This window comes from Moschus berezovskii, chromosome 18 (assembly GCF_049115385.1).
Source record: "Moschus berezovskii isolate FMDL1 chromosome 18, NW_MosBer_1.0, whole genome shotgun sequence".
Taxonomy (NCBI): domain Eukaryota; kingdom Metazoa; phylum Chordata; class Mammalia; order Artiodactyla; family Moschidae; genus Moschus; species Moschus berezovskii.
This window is the reverse complement of record NC_142477.1, coordinates 72,280,801-72,303,123: the sequence shown is the minus strand read 5'-3', so window position 1 is coordinate 72,303,123 and position 22,323 is coordinate 72,280,801. Positions and strand designations below refer to the sequence as shown.

General features: G+C 38.1%; 1 protein-coding gene across 3 annotated transcripts in view; it reads left to right on the top strand.

The window, feature by feature from the left end:
• The window catches only part of CPEB4 (cytoplasmic polyadenylation element binding protein 4), a 71,300-nt gene extending 49,746 nt beyond the window's left edge, over window positions 1-21,554 (top strand). For 2 of the 3 annotated variants that reach the window (XM_055421846.2, XM_055421845.2), the window contains 6 exons: window positions 5,379-5,552; window positions 10,540-10,629; window positions 10,983-11,101; window positions 12,881-12,995; window positions 14,120-14,301; window positions 17,147-21,554. In XM_055421846.2, the coding sequence (XP_055277821.1) occupies window positions 5,379-5,552; window positions 10,540-10,629; window positions 10,983-11,101; window positions 12,881-12,995; window positions 14,120-14,301; window positions 17,147-17,374 (908 nt within the window). In that variant the 3' untranslated portion in view covers window positions 17,375-21,554. Of the gene's footprint in view, window positions 1-3,654; window positions 3,679-5,378; window positions 5,553-10,539; window positions 10,630-10,982; window positions 11,102-12,880; window positions 12,996-14,119; window positions 14,302-17,146 lie in introns of all 3 variants that reach the window. The other variant, XM_055421844.2, reaches the window with a different exon arrangement.
• Window positions 21,555-22,323: the final 769 nt, after the last annotated feature.

The window sequence follows — 22,323 nt, the reverse complement described above, 5'->3', positions numbered from 1 at the left end:
ATGTTTTGCACCAAGTATAATTTGAAACTAGTGAGGGAACAGTGCTTTAGTACCTCTTTCATACATAGATGAAGTGGCATCACTTACCGTTCATTTCATACCTGAATTCTGGTTACATAGGTGTGTTCATGTTATGGAAAGTTCGTTGAAGTGTATGCTTATGATTTCCTATATATATATATATAGGAAAGTACACAAATATATATATATATCATACATCCAAATCTACATTAAAATAATGTCAGTTCAGTTCAGTCGCTCAGTCGTGTCCGACTCTTCGCGACCCCATGAACCACAGCATGCCAGGCCTCCCTGTCCATCACCAACTCCTGAAGTTCACTCAGACTCATGTCCATCGAGTCGGTGATGCCATCCGTCCATCTCATTCTCTGTCGTCCCCATCTCCTCCCGCCCCCAATCCCTCCCAGCATCAGAGTCTTTTCCAGTGAGTCAACTCGTTGCATGAGGTGGCCAAAGTATTGGAGTTTCAGTTTTAGCATCAGTCCTTCCAATGAACACCCAGGATTGATCTCCTCCAGAATGGACTGGTTGGATCTCCTTGCAGTCCAAGGGACTCTCAAGAGTCTTCTCCAGCACCACAGTTCAAAAGCATCAATTCTTCAGCGATCCGCTTTCTTCACATATCATTATAATAAGTGGAAATAAAAAATTTAAGCATTCTTATTTTCTGTGCTCCAGAATGTCATTGTTTTTATTTTTTGGTACTAGTTTATATTGATTTGCCTATTTAATTGGGCAGTTTTAGTTGCTTTAAGCATTATACACCTATAACCTAAATGTGGGAAAATGTTTCTAAATAGTTTTTGGCATTTAATCTCTGAATTTAATAGTGAATTCTTAATTTACCAGCTTAATTTTGTGGTATAGAATGAAAGTTTGAAAGTACACATTTGTACACTTTGAGAGTCTTCAATTTTTGCTTTTGATGTATAGGCTTTACTGTTCTTAAAACGTACGTCTGAAATAGTAAAACTTACTTTTAAAATAGTGAAAACTATTTGGACTTCCCAGGTGGGGCTAGTGGTAAGGAACCCGCCTGTCAATGCAAGAGATGTAAGAGACGTGGGTTCGGTCCCTGGGTTGGGAAGATCCCCTGGAGAAGGAAATGGCAACCCATTCCAGTATTCCTGCCTGGAAAATCCCATGGACAGAGGAGTCTGGCAGGCTACAGTCCAGTTCAGTTCAGTTCAGTTCAGTCGCTCAGTCGTGTCCGACTCTCCGCGACCCCATGAATCACAGCACGCCAGGCCTCCCTGTCCATCACCAACTCCCGGAGTACACTCAAACTCATGTCCACAGAGTCGGTGATGCCATCCAGCCATCTCATTCTCGGTCGTCCCCTTCTCCTCCCGCCCCCAACCTTTCCCAGCATCAGAGTCTTTTCCAGTGAGTCAACCCTTAGCATGAGGTGGCCAAAGTATTGCAGTTTCAGCTTTAGCATCAGTCCCTCCAATGAACATCCAGGATTGATCTCCTTTAGAATGGACTGGTTGGATCTCCTTGCAGTATAAGGGACTCTCAAGAGTCTTCTCCAACACCACAGTTCAAAAGCATCGATTCTTCGGCGATCAGCTTTCTTCACAGTCCAGCTCTCACATCCATACATGACCACGGGAAAAACCATAGCCTTGACTAGACGGACCTTGGTTGGCAAAGTAATGTCTCTGCTTTTTAATATACTATCAAGGTTGGTCATAACTTTCCTTCCAAGGAGCAAGCGTCTTTTAATTTCATGGCTGCAATCAGCATCTGCAGTGATTTTGGAGCCCAAAAAAACAAAGTCTGACACTGTTTCCACTGTTTTTCCATCTATTTCCCATGAAGTGATGGGACCAGATGCCATGATCTTTGTTTTCTGAATGTTGAGCTTCAAGCCAACCTTTTCACTCTCCTCTTTCGGGGTTGCAAAATGTTGGATTCAACTGAAGCAACTTAGCACGCAGCATGCACATAAGAGTTTTTAATGTTAATTTTGTAGCTTCTAAATGCCCACTCTTTTTCAAATAACTGTTTTCTCGGAAATCCGAGCAGCATCAATCAACTTTTTAAGATTGACAGGACCAAGATTTTCAGATCATTCGTTTCCCCAAACTCCATTGTCTTTGAAACAGTCATATGAATAGAATATTCTTAAACAAACATGTACTTCTGTGATATCTTTCTTTTCCTAACCTCTGTCAAGTTCACTAAGGAAGAAAATACCTCCACCCTCACCCCAAATTTAAGAATTACTAAAGTGAAAAACCTAACTGCAGAGGGAGATTTTATTGGTTTTAATCCATTTGCCCAAGTACTTTGGTGAAATTCAATATTATCTAATAATGTTAGAAATTATTTTGGTATGAGACATGATTTCATTTTGGAAAATAGGCACATGGTACTTCTAAGTTATATTTGTAACTCAGTTATAACTGAGTTGTACTTAGCATTTATCTAGAGAGCTAAGAGTGAAAACTTTGACCACTTTATATAGTGATCTCTTAAAAGGTTGCAGTTTCTACCTGCAAAACCTATCCCAGCTTCCTGTTTAAATTTTCTCTCTAGCCAAGACCTCACTTATTCCATATGTTTCTGTTCTGGGCATCTTTCCCTGATTTGTGCCATTGCCAGGTCTGCAGTGCCCTTTCTCTGTTTTACCTTTAAGATCTATCTCAGAGCCATACCCTCTCCTCTCTGACTTTTTAATCAGAACCAGTTTCTCCTCCTCCTCTGCTCCCGTTGCACCTAACACTTAACAGGCTTATTGCTGTAATGGTCACATTATCATTATTTGCTTATGCGGCTGAATACCCTGTAAGTTCCCTGCAGTCAGAGCAGTGTGTTATTGTGCTTAGCAAGGTTGTGTGTTCAGGAAGTGTATGTTGAATAGAATTAGAGTAACTGCACATACAAGTTTCAGTTCATTTGAGGAAAACATTTTCTCAAAAGTTTCCTGATTTGAAATGTATGCCGCCATTTCCCAAATATTCAGATATATGCTTATAATTATATGTGTATATTATCTTGTATTCTTTTTCTTCTCTTCTTAGTTGGAATCTACTTCATGATAAAATGCCAAACTTTTTACATTTTGCAACTTCTGGGCCATGGTGGAAGATTTAATTAGGGAGAAGAAACTGGCTAAAAGGAAGTTTATAAATTGCCTAAAGATTTCATTTGTTATGAGTTTCTTCATTAGGGAATAATTGAGAAATAGTTCAGAATTGCTGTTTATCCTGTTGTGGTAAAAAAAAAAGTCATGGAATTAAATGGCTAGTTAGCAGGGAACTCTGAGAGAAATTAAGATCAATATGGTGGAACTTGATTTAGACCCTGTTATATACTCCCTTAGTTTCATACTAGTTTGGACCTTGAGTGACAGCTACAGCAGAAAGCTTCCACTTAATACAAGTAAGCCTCGATAGATTTTTACAGTGTCCTTGAAGAACTTAAAAAAAAGAATGCATTGACCTCTCGGCATCAAAATTCCATATTTTTTTGAGATATTTACCAGGAAACAAGGAATATAGCCAGTTTTTTTGTTTTATTTTATTTTTTCAGTTTCTTAGGCTGGTAGATGAAATCACAGTTGATTCTTTTGACAATGTTTGAAAGGCTTTTTTTTTGTTTTTTGTTTTCTCATTTGACATGCAGCAAGGACATATGGGCGCAGGAGAGGTAACATTATTATTTCTAACTTTTGAATGTATCAGTTGTATTTGGAGAGGACCCAAGTTTGCTCAATTTCTAACCCTTATTGGGAAGTGGGGAGGGGGAGTGAAATGTAGCTGTGATTGATATATACTTTATGTGTTATAGTTTACATCATAGACATTCTAATTTGAGGGAGTTGGAATGGCAGGATTTGGATTTGAATTGAAATAATTTCAAACTCATTTATATCTGAAGATTTGTGTCTCTGTTTTCCTTTCTGAAAGGAGTATCTTAGAATAAAATTAAGAATATTTAAAAAGGAAAATACCGTATGAGTAGTCTCAGAATACCTGATTATATTGGAGGTATAAGTTATGCTTGAATACCTTATATCTACTTTCAAAATTTTTTATTTATTTATTTATTACTAAGCATAGTTCTGTGTTTTGTTTGAAATTAGATTAACTAAGTAGACACCTCATCCTATAAATTTCAAACATTGGGGGGGAAAGCTCTAGACATTTTAGAGAATTTTTGAAAGAATCATTTCCCAGAGGTACGTGAATAAACTTTATTTTTGCCTCCTGTGTTAGTTTTGCCTTTTTTATAAGAAAGTCAGTTAAATAAGGTAGCTTTAAAATAAAAGTGACTTTTGAAAATCCAAAAATAACCTCCAATTTTAGAGTCATTTTTTATCTTTATTATATAACTTTTGAACTGTGATTTTATAGGGTAAATTCATAATAATTATACTGTTAAGGAAGGCAAGTGTGACAGAAAGACATTGGAATGTTTCAGTGAAGGAAGAGCACTTAAGATATATTTCTGCAGGATCCATTAACAAATTCCTTATGCAGAACCTAGAAGTGAATTGGCAGCCTGAAAAGTGACAGAACAGTTTTTGAGAGATTCTACAGTTCTTTGTAGCACTTTATTTTGCTTATGATTTATAAGTTTGTATTTTGTTGGCAGGTAAGTATGGCAAGAATATTAACCACAACTGGCATCTCTGATCTCTTCTGCTTTTATGTTCTGTATGATAGGATTTTCTAACAGCAAATTTAATGACTAGTTTTTAGAATTAGATATGACCTGTACCAGCTGATGATTACTCAACTAAAAGAAAATTTATCTTCAGCATACCTAAAAATCTTAAATTCTGTCAGAGTAGCCAGTGAAGTTAGGAAACAGCATAAATGGGTTTTCATGACCTTCCATTAGTTAAGGTAAACGAAGATGAGTGCTTACTTTAAAAATCAACTTGTTCATTTTAGGGGCGGTCTTAAAGGAAATTGGGCAGGCTATATTGCATGATGTTTTAAAGAAATTTAAGTGATCTAGCATCTGATGGTCAAATTTAATACTTAGTATATATATCTAGATTGCCAGTGGCCATGGGGCCCTGCCAAGGCAGTATAGTCTCTGCCAGCTACTTTCAAGACTGCTCTCTCCTACTGTACTTCCATTTCACCTCGCTCAAGTTTCTGGATCCCAGTGGGATGGTTGAGCAGCCCTCTATTTAACCATGTACTTTCTCTCTGACTCAGTTGGGATCTTAAGGTGATGGAAATTCAAGAGCATATCTAAGTGATTTATTATTCAGTGAGAAAGGTAAAAGCAGCAGCGTTACTGGATCTGCTGTTTTCCTTGTTTCTTGTGTAAGATAATCAATGGCAAGGAGCGTTTTCTGTTAGCTTTTTTTTTCTTCCTGCTTTCTCTTCCAGGTCAGTCCTCGCTATTTCCAATGGAAGATGGATTCTTGGATGATGGCCGTGGGGATCAGCCTCTTCACAGCGGTCTGGGTTCGCCTCACTGCTTCACTCACCAGAATGGAGAAAGAGTGGAGCGATACTCTCGCAAGGTGTTTGTGGGTGGCTTGCCTCCTGACATCGATGAAGGTATGTTTAGAAAGAGCCGTTCACAGCACAGTGCCCAGACTGTGGCACATAGTAGGTAACACATAGGTAATGGTTGCTGTTAGTATAATAATGATATTATCTGGTTCTGATAATAATATTATCAGTTGTGATTGCATTGTTCCTTTGTCCTGTCTTCCTAGTATAGCGTATAAAATTAGTTCTCGAAAGGAAAGGAAGTAGGACTTTGGAAACCAGATGAAGCAAGTGGTTGGACTAAATCAAAAAGTGTAAACCTCATTTGAAAAACCCTAGAATTCTGTTGTGGGCAAATAGCTGCTAACTGCATTGTTGTCTGTGTGTCCTGCCTTGGCTAAGTTCAGTTATGCATTTTCCTATTTCCTACCTTTTATGACTGCTGCTTCCTTTGTAGCTCAGTTGGTAAAGAATCTGCCTGCAATGCAGGAGACCCCAGTTCAATTGTTGGGTTGGGAAGATCCGCTGGAGAAAGGATAGGCTACCCACTCCAGTATTCTTGGGCTTTCCTTGTGGCTCAGCTGGTAAAGAATCCGCCCACAATGCAGGAGACCTGGGTTCGATCCCTGGGTTGGGAAGAGCCCCTGGAGAAGGGAAAGGCTACCTACTCCGGTATTTTGGCCTGGAGAATTCCATGGACTATATAGTGTATAGTTAATTGTTCAAAAGTTTAAAATGTTAGATTAAGTCTGAATTTTTGAAAAGTATAACTAGAGTTGTAGGGAATCTTAAGAGTTATATCATTTTTTGAATATTTTTTCACTCATCAAATATTTACATGCTTTCTGAAAGCTGTGCACTGTTCTTAGGATTATTTAGTAAATAAGATTGTGAAAGAAAACCCCTGCTCACATAGAGTTGATATTCTAGTGGGCGAAGGGAGACAAGTGTGTAAATATTAGAGAATAAGTCCTGAAAAGAAAAGCAGGTTGATACGATATGCAGAATCTCAGAAGAGAGACTTGTGAGATTTGTTGGTTAAATAAATCCTCTTTGCAGATGTGATACTTGAGCTGATGGCTGAGTAAGAAGCCAGTCGTGCAAAAAGACAGAGAACTAGTTATCCAGAAGTATTTCATTTAACTGTGGGTCTAAGTGACCCTGACAGAAATCAAAGTAGCAGACCATATAACAACCATATATCCTTGCTTGCTTTTTTCCCTTATCTATTTTGTCTTGGTTTCCTGAATGGAAATAGAAATGTTATGGAGGATAGAAAAGTTTTCTTTAAAAACCTATAAGGTCTAGTAATGAGGTTTAATAATGTCCCATTTAGATTGATATTTAATTTACTGTGCCACTACATTTTCCTTAAAATGATCAGTCTTTTGGAAGGTTGAGGCAAAATGGCTTCCAAACAGCCAAAGATTGAAATAAACACCAGAATTTTTTTTTTTTAATCTTTGATAAAATGTCCTAGAGAAAGCTCTGCTGAGGTTGCAGGCCAGGCTGACTCCGTCTCCATGCGCTCCTCAGAAAGCATATCTTCTGTTCAGAGTGTTCATTTGGTGCTAAACGCTTCATCACGAGGTTGTCCAGGAAGCTTCCAGATGCGGCCTCCTCATTCTCTAGCTGGAATCCTCACTTCCCTTAGTATTATAGATTCTAGGTTTTATGACCCTTTAGAGGTCAAATCCTTAACACTCTTAAGCCCTGGATGGACTTCAGTGAGGAAACTATATGCTTTATACAAAAAAAGAAGACTGAATTTTATCTGACCTTGCTAAGGATAAGCTCCTCCTCTGGCCTAGATAGCCTATATCTTTTTAGAAAATTACCAAGAGATCATAAATGTATCATTCCTAAAACTCTTGGCAGCCCAGGTAAATTTGACCACTTTGGCACAGGAAGTGGTTTAAACTGAGCAGAATTAATGGGGATTGTGTTGGTCATCCTGTTTTAGCCTCATACCATGTATGTCGATAAATCAGTAGCAGTTTAGGTGGATAGGCCTTTCTATTAAAATGTGAAATATGTATTTCTGAAAAATACTGTGTTCTGTAGAATTATATGCTAAGAATCACAGAGTTTATGGGGCAGATGGGGCTAGAGGCAGATCACTTAGAACCTAATGAATTTTGTTCCAGAAACACTAACAAAAAGAGAATTAATACTTTGAAAAATAACTTGGACAGTTAGGCAAGTAGCTCACTAAATGACCTACTAGAGGCTGCCTCAAGGAAAATTGAAAAGCACAAAACCAATAGAGCAGACATTCTGGCTTGTGAGCTTGGAGGCAACACAGATAGAAGTGGACCTCTGGGCCCCTGAGTAGTGCAGACTCTCAGGAGGTAGCCCTGAAAGATTGCAGGGACACCTCTTTGAGCCTTATTTGCTGTGCTCATTTTAATTTTCTTATAATAGAGCTGAGGGGGTTCCTGCCTGCACATCACACAGACTGGAGGCTTTTTCCCTTCCTGGTGAAGATTATGGTTCTCCTACTAGGCTGGCTCACCTTGCTTAGGAAGAGTCATTTGTAAACCAGTATGTCTAGGTTACACTGACATCACTCCCTTATTTAGTGATCTCGCAGGGGCTGAATGTAGAAACAGGCATTGTAGCAGTTCATATAGACTACTGCTTCACAATCTGGAGGAGGTGAGAAGAGTCCTAGCAGACTGGAATTTCAAAATGTTTCTCATCTCTCTTCTCTGTTCCCCTGTCCCGCCCTACTCCCAGATCTTCTCTGCATATGCTCACCTACTCTTTCTTATCAGTTCCTTGGAAATTTATTTTCCTAAAGTCTATTCATTAATTGTCCAAATATATAGTACAGCATGACTGGTGTCATTTACATTAATAGTAAAATATGGTTAAGTCTCCCCTGTCCATCCCATGTCCCCTTCCTTTTCCTTCCTCGTAAGACTCAGAGGTGTTGACGTCCAAGGAGGATGGCTGGTGAGCAGGAAGAGGGTGCCAAGTGAAGGTGTGTCGTAGACGCACACGTGGAGGGGCCTATGCCGAGGCCGCGGCAGCAGTGCGTGTGGGACCAGTAGATCAGGGCAGCATGGGCTGTGTGCAGAGGTGGAGGGCAGAGGAGGCTGCCAGGGCAGCTCGCTGAAAGATGGGCTACATTGAGCCAGGAAGCAAAAAATTGAGGATAGTGAGAGCTTGGTTTCTCATAGTGAGAAGGGGATTTACAGACAGGAGAAGGGGAAAGGCTAGAAAATGACATGAGATGTTGGAATGGACTTACAAGTACCAATATGAACTCATTTTTATAAATGTACACAGATACAGAAACAATTACAAATGTGTGTGTGTGTATGTTCATGTATTTCCTAGTTTTGTCCTCTGAGAAGACTTAGAAATAATAAATACCTACTAACAATGATGATAGGGAATACCCAAATCTGAGTTTCTAAGTATCTTTCATCACTGAAAGGAACCAGGATATCTTGGAGGGGGAAAAGGCTGATTCTGGGGCTAGGGCAGAGAAAGAACAAGATGAAAGCCTAGGGTATCTTCTTGGGTCAGAGAGTATGGAAGCACTTGAAGAATGATGCAGGGGGAGGGTAAGTCAAAGGACATAGGAACCCCCACTGGCCAAATCAGGGACAGTTTTGAGGACAAACTGAATAAATGAAAGAGAATCAAGTTATATTGCTGCTGCTAAGTCGCTTCAGTCGTGTCCGACTCTGCGCGACCCCATAGACAGCAGCCCACCAGGCTCCTCTGTCCCTGGGATTCTCCAGGCAAGAACACTGGAGTGGGTTGCCATTTCCTTCTCCAATGCATGAAAGTGAAAAGGGAAGGTGAAGTTGCTCAGTCGTGTCTGACTCTTCGCAACCCCATGGACTGTAGCCTTCCAGGCTCCTCTGTCCATGGGATTTTCCAGGCAAGAGTACTGGAGTGGGGTGCCACTTCCTTCTCCAGAATCAGGTTATAGTCCATTGAATAAAATAGGTCCATACTGGTATAAATAAATGCATGACTAAATAAATGGAGGAGAGGGGAACACTCTTCCTTATTGAATTATACTAACTAGTAAATGTAGAAGGATTGATAGAAATAGATGACCAGCACTTGGCAGTTATCATTGTGGTAGTTGATATAGGTAGGAATCTTCAGTAAATGCCAGCTCTAATGAGGGAACAGGATATTGATGGTTAACACAGTATTCCCCCACAAAATATTGATCATATCCAAAGGGAAATGGTTTCTTTTTGGTGGAGAAATACAGACACTTATCACCTAGACTAGCAGATCGAGATTAACATACCTTGTCAAAGGACAGGATGACATAGCATCATTATGGTGGTTTTCCTGGTTGGAGTACATAAGTCAAGAGAAAACAAGTACAGACCTAGGTTGAGAGCCATCCTACAGAAGGAATGACCTGTATATTTTGAAGCTATCAATTATAGAAAAGACAGGAAAGAATGAGGAACTATTGTAAACTGAAAAAAGTGATACCCTCAGAAGATGACATCTAAATGTAGCATGGTTCTAGATAGGATTCTGGATCAGAAAGGAAAAGAGAAATATTACTATGACAGTTAAAGCCCTAACCCCTAAACTGATGGTATTTGACCATGAAGCCTTTGGGAGGTAGTTAGATTTAGATAAGTTCATGAATGTGAAGTCCTTATTGTGGGATTAGTGTCATTAAAAAATGAAACATCAAAAATAAATAAAAATTTGGATGGAGTCTGTGAATTGGGAGAATGTTGTATCACTATTGATTTCCGTATTGAAGGGGAGTGATCTTGCTTTGAGCAGGTACCAGTAGTTGTATTTTGTGGTACTAGAGCATCATATCAGAAAAAGATGGTAGATCAATCGGTAGATGCGCGCATCAGTAGGAGAAAAGGGAAGAGAGGGAAGACAAACGCGCAAATGTTAATAATGGGGGGATCCAGATGAAAGAGATGCAGGGGGTCTTGGTGTACTGTTCTTGTAAATAGTAGCTTTGAAACTGTTTTTTCTGAACTATTTCCCAAAATGCTCATAAAAATATTTATATCTACTTTTTTGGTTTGTCATTCGTTAGATGAGATCACAGCTAGTTTTCGTCGCTTTGGCCCTTTGATTGTGGATTGGCCTCATAAAGCAGAGAGCAAATCCTATTTTCCTCCTAAAGGTAATTTCTCAAGATTCAAATACACGTGTAGTTTATCCTTATATTTTCTTCATAAGTGTTTGCCTTCAGTGTACAACTTTTTGTTGCTAAACTAACATTTTCCCAAATGTGTCTTTAAAATTTCTACTTAATATATACTTTTATTAATTCAAATTTGATTTTACTCTAAAAGAGGTTTCAAGATAATACCAAATTGAACTTGATATTGTCAGACTTTGGGTGAGATTAAGTTTTAGGGGTTTTTGTTTGTTTCATTTTTTTCTAACCTTTCCCTTACTTTTATGCTTCCTTTCACTTGAAGAATCTTGAAAAAAATGGGAAAAATAAAAGTCTTTCAAAATTGTTTTTATTAGGCTATGCATTCCTGCTATTTCAAGATGAAAGCTCTGTTCAGGCTCTCATTGATGCGTGTATTGAAGAAGATGGAAAACTCTACCTGTGTGTATCAAGTCCCACTATCAAGGACAAGCCAGTAAGTGCAGTCTAGTATGAAAATAGCTTCTCATTTTTGCCTGTGTTCATTTTTCCTGAAAAATACACAGATATCTTAATGTATCTGTTAATTGAAACATTTGTAAGTAGAATCAAAATGAAAAAGTTCTGTTGTTGTCATTTTTCTAACCTTGACATTCTGTATATTTGTGTACATTATTTTGACATTGAATTTTTGGTTAACCAAAGTATTGGTGAATCTTTCTATTAAAAGATGTCACCTAGTATACATTTGATAAATAAATGTAGCTGTATTTCCTCTGAATAATAGAAATCAGAATCACAAATTCTGATACCAGTCTTTCTCCTTCCTTTTTTTGGTCAAGATTTTTCCCAGTACCATAGGTAGCAATTATGTTATACAAATAACTTGTTGCCTATGGTACTCTTGCCAAGTATTAATAAAATAACTTATGTATATACATAAATGTACATTACATATTGTTTCTTTTTGAAAGAGTTTTTATTATAAAATTTAGTCTTTGAGGAAGATCCCCTGGAGGAGGAAATGGCAACCCACTCCAGTATTCTTGCCTGGAAAATGCCATGGACAGAGGAGCCTGGCAGGCTACTGTCCATGGGGTTGCAGAGTTAGACATGACTTGAGCACATGCTCACACAGTCTTTAGGAATGGTAGCAATAGCAACTGGCCTATTTTGACAAATCTGACAAACCACAATCTTTTATCCCTTGACCAGTACCTAGTGGTGGGGTCCAGTTCAGGATGGAGGCTCCAGTAGGCTTAGCTCAAGCAGTAATTTGTGGAGCTCCTCTTAGTGTCTTGGGGTTGTCCCCAATTTTCTGTGTGGCTACACTCTTTCTGTTTGACTTTTTTGTCCCCTGCTGGTCCCCATAGGTATTTAATTTTGAGAGTTTCGGGCCTTGGGACTTGGTTGGTATACCTGTTGGGAATACCCTGCTGTTAACCCCTTAGCCTTTGGTGAGGGCATTGGTAACGGTTATATAAATGCAAACAGTTAAGTAGAGGTACTTGATTCTTGGTGTTGAAAAAGGCGAAAGATTTATATGACTTGAAGAGAAACCAGAGTATTGGTTAGTTGTAACACACTGAAGTGTTTTATCATAAAACATTTACTGTTCCGTTCCGTTCCGTTCCGTCGCTCAGTCGTGTCCGACTCTTTGCGACCCCGTGGACTGTAGCCTACCAGGCTTCTCCGTCCACGGGATTCTCCAGGCAAGAATACTGGAGTGGGTTACCGTTTCCTTCTCCAGGGGAATCTTCCTGACCCAGGGATCGAACCCGGGTCTTACTGTAGGTATCAATATTTTTATTTTGAAATACTTTATAATGTAATAGATTTGTTAATGTCAGGAGTAGTTTGCAATTCCTGGACATAGGTTTGGACACACAATCCTGGTTTCTTAGCACTGTATACTAATCAACATCAAATACCATGCTAAATTTAAATTATATGGCTGCTGAGGGGTTGGGTAGGATAGAAGCCCAAATAAAATAGTTAATTAACTTACAGATAATTAAGGTCATGTTACTGTTAAGCAGTATGGTTTATAATAGGCAATTAAATTGAACTTTCCAGCCTAGGTTAGATTACTTTTAAAAATTAAATGAGGGGTTGGGGTATGCTTTTAATCTTTTTTGGTTTTTCAGTTTCATTGATTTTTAATTATATAAATTACTGCTTTGTAAAGTAAAATATTCTGTGATAATTGTAAACTTCATTTCCACATAAATTGCCTGTGTTGAGACTGAGACACTTTGGTTTGCACACTCCCTAGGTACAGATTCGACCTTGGAATCTCAGTGACAGTGACTTCGTGATGGATGGTTCACAGCCTCTTGACCCACGAAAAACTATATTTGTTGGTGGTGTTCCCCGACCATTGCGAGCTGGTATGATTCAACAGAGCAACAAAAAGTCTGTTTATCCTTTAGCATAAGAAATATCTTATACAGATTTTTTTTAGCATAAGTTTTCCATAAACATTTGAATTAATATCTTAATAGTGAGAGTCTTGGACTCCAAGTGTCTTAGGTTGAATTCATGTGCTCTGTTCCAGTTAATAGCTGAGTAACGTTGGACAAATTGATTTCTCTAATTCTCAGTTTCCTCATCTGTCAAATGGAATTATAAGTGTGTCCTTTATGTAGAGTTGTTCTTTGGATTAAATGGTGTAACAGATGCCCGGTGCTTAGTGCAGGGTCCCGTCATGCTCATGCTCATCACTCTTGTCATCATCCAAGAGAGAAAGCCCTTCCAGGATGGGTTAGGTATTGAGATGTTCACAGTTTGTTCCCATGACCCCATGTGCTCAGCAGCTACTTACTGAGCTCTGAAATTTACAACAAGGTTCTCAGCAGTGCATTATGTTTTTAGAGCAGTACTCACAGAAGAAATTTCATCCTTAACTTCAAATAATATGAGTTTTAATATTATAGGTGAGATGAAGAACATAAAATGAACAAGAATGCCATTTCAAAATTGTAATATTTCATGGAGAATAAAATTCATTTTTTATTTCAAATTTAAATTTGGAAAATAGCTAGACTATAGGGAAAGGTAAAAGGGTTTTAATAGAAATCTTCTCAAAGGACTCCCAGAGAGTCTACCAGTTAGCTTTCTAGTGTTAAATGATATTGAGCATGACATTGTTAACTGGTAAATTTATGGTGGCATCATGGTATGGAGCAGATAGACCAGGGTACCAAGCCCAGCACAACCATTTTACTACCCATGACTTTTCACAGGTTGATCATCCTCTCTGTGCTTCAGTTTCCCCAGGAAATCACTGCCTACATCATAGGGTTGTTTAGGTTGTATGTGAAACACTCAGCAGAGTCCCTGTCCTTAGTCACAGTAGATTAAAATGAATACAGCAGACAACTGATTATAGTAACTAGTTTCATTTAAATAATTACTATAATGATGGACAGATGAGCTTCTTTCGATGAAACCTTTGGTGAGCCAGATGATGTTTCCTGGTCTCAAATGTCCTCTCTGCTCCTTCCACATGTAGTGGAACTTGCCATGATAATGGACCGGCTGTACGGAGGCGTGTGCTATGCTGGGATTGATACTGACCCTGAGCTGAAATACCCCAAAGGAGCTGGGCGAGTGGCATTCTCTAATCAACAGAGTTACATCGCTGCTATCAGTGCCCGCTTTGTGCAGCTGCAGCATGGGGAGATAGATAAACGGGTGAGTCCTGGCCTGCACTCTGGGGAGCTCTCAGAATGGCCCTCCACGCCATCACCACGCTTGGAATGGGCAAATTCCATATGACATGAAAGTGACAGCTGATTCATGCCCACTGGATCCACTAGATGCAAGTTCTAGAGCACATCTAAGAATTTCCTGTGGATTTCTTCTGTCTCTTAGTGTTCTGAGTAGCCTAACAAAATACTCCAGTCACTTTGCTTGTGTCTACTTAATCTTTCCTAAGCTATCACCTCCGTCCATTCATTTACTCAGTTAGTCATTCAATAAATATTTACCAAATCCTCTGTACTTCATTATATTAAGTGTATAGACTTGAATGCCTTTGAGATCTCCTCACCTTTTTTTTTTTAATAACCTGGAATATCAAGAATACCTCAGCAAGCCCTATTTTCCTATGCACTATGTAACAAATGATTGAATAATTCACTTCAAGAACTGTGTCTAAGAAATAATCTTTCATTTTAACTGATTAAGTAGAAACACTCAGAATTCTCGCCTTTGTGATCTCTTTTGCCTCCTGAGATTTGGTGGCCATTCCTCAGAATTGTTTTCACACTTTAAATTCCTCTTTGTTGTGTTTGTTCTCTGCATCAGAAGGCTGGAGAAAGTCTCAGAGAGAACGCTTCTGTTTTTTAATGTATTGCATTTGAGACTCTGTGTTCCCTTATGTGTCTTCTTTGCATTCACAGATTTCTTAGCTTTGTGTTTCATGCATTCAACAAATACTTTAGTGCCTAGGGCAAGAAGTCTCTGTACTCATGGGTTTATGGAGTGTGGATGGAGTATGGCTTGTGAATCGACTGCTAGTTGGTGAATGGTTTGCTATGAGTTTGAGTTGAGATAGGAATTTACCCTAGAATGTGAATCCACTGCACTAGGAAGCACAGTGTTTAGTTCAGTTGAGATTTTTTTCACAGAAAGACCTTCTTGATGAAGAAAGCAATGCATTGATTTTCACTCTGGTGTCACCTCCTTATTTCCTGCCAGACTGGTACTTTGGTTAGGGCTGACTGAGATATCCAGCACTCCAAAGCCCTGTGCTCAAAAAGTCTTTACTGATTGACTGTATTGTGACTTTCTCAATTTAGTACGTAAAAACTATCAGTCACTAGTGGTTTACATGGGAGAAGGAAATGGAAACCCACTCCGATATTCCTGCCTGGAGAATTCTGTGGACAGAGGAGCCTGGAGGGCTGCTGTCGATAGGGTCGCACAGAGTCAGACACAGCTGAAGCAACTTAGCATGCATGCATGCTTTGGAGAAAGAAATGGCAACCCACTCCGGTATTCTTGCCTGGAGAATCCTGTGGACAGAGGAGCCTGGAGGGCTGCTGTCGATAGGGTTGCACAGAGTCAGACACAGCTGAAGTGACTTAGCATGCATGTATGCTTTGGAGAAGGATATGGCAACCCACTCCAGTATTGCCTGGAGAATCCCAGGGACAGAGGAGCCTGGTGGGCTGCCCTCTATGGGGTCACACAGAGTCGGACACGACTGAAACAACTTAGCAGCAGCAGCAGCAGCGGTTTACATTTACTGCTTATGTTCCATTTCATGTATATTCCACATAAGTGGTAGCTGAAAATTTCTCATCCTAGTGGTCATCATACTGTGAATATGTTAAAGAGAAAGGTATAGATCTGTTAATAAACATGGAGGAAGGGGGCAGGGTTAGTTGCTGTATGTGTTAACGTACCTCCTTGATTTTTATTTACACTAAAAAATATGTGCATTTGAGTAAACAGTCACTCCCACCTCATTGCTTCATTCCATCATTGGTTTAGGAGTTGTAAGGTTAGCCATTAGAAATTCAGACTTAATTTGTATTCCGCTAGGATCTCCAGTTCTTTGGCCAGTGTTCTTGCCACACTGTAGATGTTATGGAATGGCCTCAGGTCCAGAAGCCTAATCTTCTTGTGACATCTGCTCTTCTGGCCTTCTGTGTCACTCCTCTTTTTGTTCATGGTCTACCTTTGTCAGGATTCCTTGTCAGAAGTGGATGGCAGCAGTGGTAGTAATAGCCTGGTGTAAGGGAGTTTCAATCTTGAGTCTCTCCAAGACCAAAAATAACCAACTCTTTTTCTCACTGGAGAATTAAGAGCCAGGTTATTTTTAATGCTTGAGAGGTTCAAATGACAGATCGGCCTGTTGAACAATGGAACAGACCCAGTTTTATAAATTTACCTCTGACTTTTAGACTGAAGTAAACCATTCTTCATGACAAAGAACAAAGCAAGGTTTTAGATTATGAGTACTATGGCTATGTCTTGTTTTCCCAGAGTTTGAGGTTTGTGATTATAACCCACTGTAAATAGAAACCATGACCCAAGCCTTCTTATAGCTCGTAGGCTCACGGTGTAGAAGTCAGGCAGCTTCCCTCTGATTTGTACATTGAAGTGCTATTTTGTGGCTCTGGGAATCTCTTAGTTGGTCTTGTGCAAATTATAATTCCACGTATGACAAGAATTCAGATCCACTAATTAAAGTGATGGTTTGTGTCTATGAAAGTTCTCCCATGGGTTTAACCTTATAATGTTCTTAAACATTAAGTTGGCTTTACTTCTAAATTTATGCTGGAACCCTGTCTTTCCTTTGAAAACTCTTTAATTATAAGACAAAAATGTAAAATAATGGGCATAAAAAATTTACGAGTTTCTTAAAAGATGATAGTTTAGTTTTAGTAAAGGAGTTATTGACCCTTCCTTTTGGACACCTTGGCACAGATTCATTCAGACAGTGGATGGAAATGTACACACACAGTCTGAGTTGCTAGGTCCATTCACTGAGAAGTGTTAAATGCCTTTCTTTTATTTTTGATTACAGGTGGAAGTTAAGCCATATGTCTTGGATGATCAGCTGTGTGATGAATGTCAGGGGGCCCGTTGTGGGGGAAAATTTGCTCCATTTTTCTGTGCTAATGTTACCTGTCTGCAGTATTACTGTGAATATTGCTGGGCTGCTATTCATTCTCGTGCTGGCAGGGAATTCCACAAGCCCCTGGTGAAGGAAGGCGGTGACCGTCCTCGACATATTTCATTCCGCTGGAACTAAAGGATAACTGCAGTGCTCATTTGCAGGCCTCAGAATAAGTGCGCTCTTCTGTTAATTCTGCCCCCTTCCTCAGCCTCTTCACGCTGGCATGTCCTTTTGTGCAGTCTGTAGCTTAGCAGTAGTCTAACGGAGAGAATGGCCTATAATATAGGTGTTTTGTAGATTCCCGTGTCACTGCAAACAAGAGGTGTGACTCCTTTTTTGTATTGCCATCATGTTGCATGGAAGTTTCATTCTCTTGTTTCGCTGGAGACTAAGAGGATCCAAACTTCCTGCAGCATTTTCTTAGAGGAGAGAGAGAAATATTAAAAGAAAAAGGAAACAATAGAGTATTTTGGGTTTTTAATTAAATTATTGTTGATAATATAACAGATAAGAATACTTTTATTAAAATAACCACGTAACAATAACACTATCAGTCTCTCCTGATGCGGGGTTTCCCCCAGGGAAGTGCTTTTGCCTTTCTCTTTCTTTTCTTTCATCTTTTTTGCCTCTTTTTTTCCCATCCCCTTTCTGTTCTTTCAACAGCAGTGGAGGAAGTTAACAATTATTAACAGGAAAGAGCATGTTAAAGCAAACACAAATGCATGAGCAAGATTGAAGCAGCATTATAACTAATTTTAAGGGTTTAGAGGCAGAATATCATTTCATTATGCCTCAAAGTTACTACCACATCAGAAAAAAAAAAAAAAGTAAAGTAGGCAGAGCTAGATTTATTTTCTTTTACACAGGTTTTTAAATTTAGAATGTAAAAGTTGGGTACATTTATTTCTGAGGGGAGTGCACTTATTTATTTTTAAACTTTTACTTACCCAGTCACAGCCCCAGGAAACCTACCAAAGCTAGAGTTAATGACAACTGGTGGGAAAACTAGCATTTCCTCTCCTAAAGAACAAATGTATAAATTTTATTTTTGATGTTATATATAAACTCTATATCCTAATTTCCTAACACTCATCAGGTGTCAGCCTTTGCTCTCCATTTTGACATTAAAAAAAAAAACAAGCAAAACAGATCAAGAGATACCTCAAGGATATCATTTTTGATTTTGTGTTAGACTACCATGTGTAGCCAAAACTGGAAGACAAAACCAATATTCAAATTGGCTGCTGATTGGCTTACTTTTAGATTTAAAGTTACTTTGAATATCCTGTAAATTTAGTTGTAACATAGAAAATGAAAACAAAAAGTAGTTGCAAAGTGTTTTGCACTGTTGAACTACGTAACTGTAAATCTGTGCAAAGGTACGTATGTTTATCTTACTCTTCCTATAAAATAAAATAACATTACAGTTTCAGAATTTAGCATGGGACATAGTCAGTGTTTGAAGTGCCAACTTCATCAAGTAATGCATGCTTTATTATAAATAAAACTCTAGCTTTTGAAAGGCGTTATTATGTGTTAAACAGTATGCTTCAGGGGTAAATTGAAAAATAGTCTCTTGAAGCCCTGGTCATTGGAAGTAACTTTTATTTTAATGGACATTCTCTTATGAAATGCCCTATCCGCCATGAAAAGGATTATCATCATCAGTGTGCAGAACATTACAAACAGAAATCTAATGGCAGTCTTGCTAGTTGTGCTGCCTAACAGTACCATCTTGGATCCTTCAGAACCAAAGACTTGCCCTAGCACTGCGGTGAAACCACCTGACTGATGACCCCTACTGATCAAGTTTAGGAAAAGCAATCCTTTATTTTTAATCCAGGCTTTAATGAACTGTATACCTGTTAAGTTCCAAAGGTCAAAATGGAGGCATTTGCTGTCTAACAGTCAGACACAGAAAGGGAGCTGCTTATTAAAGAATCCCCTGCAAATATTGAAAGCGGTCATGTGAACGGAGGGTGCTCTTGTGTAGCTGGTCAGGGACTGTTTCTTCTTTTCTCCTGAAAGACATGATTCTGATTGGAGTGTTCCTTTGCCTCTTTTTATTCCTTTCAGTGCTTGTAGGTGGCTTGGGGTGTGCTGTCGTGCTGTTCCTACTCAGTAAACAGGTGTGATGAGCTAACAAGAAATAACACTGTTTGAGAACTAGCTTTGAATAATAATTTTTCCCTTTGTACATGACCTGCTGAATTTCGGTACAGTGTTTTTGTAGCTAACTTATTTTGTCATGCACATAATGTATATTTGTTATGCACTACTTTTGTATATCTTGTTTTTCCAACAGTGAACATTTTTAGGCACACTTTTCACTGACGGGATATCTCTTTATGCAATACCTCAATTTTTCATATTGCAAAGAGTAGCTTTTTGTACTTTTATTACTGAGAGATCTTCATATACTTCATTTTTTAATATAAATAATTTTAATAAATTTTATTTTCTTATATTCTGCTTTTTATACATTTCAGTGCTCTGCATACATTTTAAATTATGAATGTTGTGCACTGGCAATGCTATTTTAGAGTCTGCAGAGAAGAGAAAGCATGTTGCTTAAACATCCTTCCCCAGCACCAGCTATTGGTGTACCTATAATTTAAGAGATAGTCTATGTAAAGTAACAAATTAATGAAAAAAAATTCGCATGAAAATGACAGATAACACTGTAGTTCCTAAAAAAAATTAAATGCATAAGCATAGGGTAGAAATTTAAAATAACAAAATTGTCTACAGCTTCTTACTAAGTTTTTAAAATTATTCATAATGCAGACATTTTTGGTGAATGTTTAGCCATTTTTAATATTAATAAATTGATGTTAAGTGTTTGATTCAGAGATGTCTGCTCTTTTAAATTATATATAAAGAAAAAAATAACCTGCCGTGGGACAGGTGTGTAATGTTAGTATGCATGACTAATGTAAGAAATTGTTATTCTACTAATATTTACTTGTGATTGTGTGACAAGCGTGTTTACAGATTATTTGGTTACACTTCAATTTACAGGGCATAAACAATTATTATCTATTACTCTGAACTTTATTGATTACATGTCCTTCAGATTACATGGGATTGTAGTTGGGAGTTACCATGTAACTCAAAACATAATTAACATGTAATTAGTTTACAGATTTTAGGGGATCACTTCAATTTACCAAGCATGTAGTTCTAGCGCACTAGCATGGCACCAGCCATGTACTTACAATGTAGTTACAGAGTAATTACATGGTTATTTTTGCAATGTAAAATAAAGTGTTTCTGATTATTTTCTATGTAAAGGAACCCTCTCCCTTCCCCTTCTGGTCCCCACGCTTTGGTATAATATATATACTTCTCCATACACAGACCTCTGCAGAATGCAAAATAAAACTTGCAGTGAATGAATTTAGCATTTTATGAGAGTGCTGTTGGAAAGACTTGATAATTCACCCTTTTTGTTTTGAAGAGTTGAATCTTCTGTTAAAAGGTGATTTAAAACTTGAATGTGATGAATTGTGGCAAGTTAACTTCAAGTTATGTGCAATACTTATTTCAAACTTTTGAAAGATCTTTGCAGTGTAATTCTTTGTTTTTAATTGCAGACATTTAAAAATGTCATTTTCTACTGTTAAGAGTAATCCTCTTTCTTGCTGGTGTTTCTAAAGAAAAGAATCAGAAATCAATCTTTCTACTAATGTAAATTTGAGATTATTTTTAAAAATGGAATAAAAGAGGTTTTGGTCATTTGCTTTATTTTATTATCTTATTTTAAAGCTACTGTGATTGATAGCATTGTAAGAATTGGGACAATATTGTATTCAACTGTTTTATTTTTTATATTTTTAAAATTTAAAGTATAATTAGTTTTTATAATTTTCATCAGATTTTTGTTATATTTTTTGGAAGTGAAACTTTTAGCAAGTGGGTGTCTAGTTTTTACTAATCCCTAATGTTTTTTTTTCCAGTGTATTGCTCATATTATCAGAAGGAAAAGTTATTTAAGTATGTCAGTTAATTATACTACTTGGCTGAATTTCCATATAGTTTTTACTGTGTATGGGGAGGTTGTAGTATTTATTATAGCATTTTAAATAAGGGTAATTCATTTTTTATTAAAGTCATTTTCACGTTAAGTTCCTATTTTTGTATGTTCTACTCTTAAGTTATATAACACAGTTCCTTTTTTAAAAGAGTTCATTTGTTGAAGTGCTAGTGGAAAATTAATGTTATTAAATAGTTTGCAAATGACTATTTATACCAGTATGCGTATAATTTTTAAATATTTGTAATGTGAGATGTTGAATGAATAAAACTTTTAACTCAGCTTTCTTTTAATATACTTATTTATTTTCAACATAAGTAGATTGTGCTTCCAGGGTTGGGAATATAACATTTAAAAAATATTAGGAATATATTCTTTGGCCAAAGCAGAAGAAACTGAAATGAAAAGATGTTGGTCATATAAGTACTCCTGGCAGAAGTGCCTTGCTTATGCAAACACCTAAATGTCAGTGTGTGTTGTCTTTGGCCTGCACAGTTACTTCACACGCTGTCCTGCAGAGATCTTTTTGTCTGTAGTCTTTAGCATGTGTGTGAGGCCTGAGCCCGCGGTCCCAGTGTTCAGTCATCTGCTTAAGGCCAACTGTCTGATGAAAGTAGAGGAACACATGTTTATTTAACAGGGAAAGTCAGTATCTGAGAGGTTCAGTTTTGAGTCTTTGTCAGTGAAGAGCCTTGATTTCTGGCCATGCCAGCAAGAGGATCTGGGTTAACAAGTCTCTCTTGAATTTTAACCCTCCAGTTCCTCCCTACATCCTCACACCACAGGATGTGGCCTCTGGGATTATATTCTCTACAGCATGTGAATTGAAAGTATTATCTTTGGGTTGGTCCATAAATCATGTGGACTACTGAGTACTGTATTAGTCATTTATATGTTAGACTGCATTTTCAAGCTTTTAAGGGTTTTGTTTTTGTTGTTTAGTCACTGACTCTTTGTGACCGCATGGTTGGTAGCCCACCAGGCACCTCTGACCGTGGGATTTCCCAGGTAAGAATACTTGAGTGGGTTGCCATTTCCTTCCCCAGGG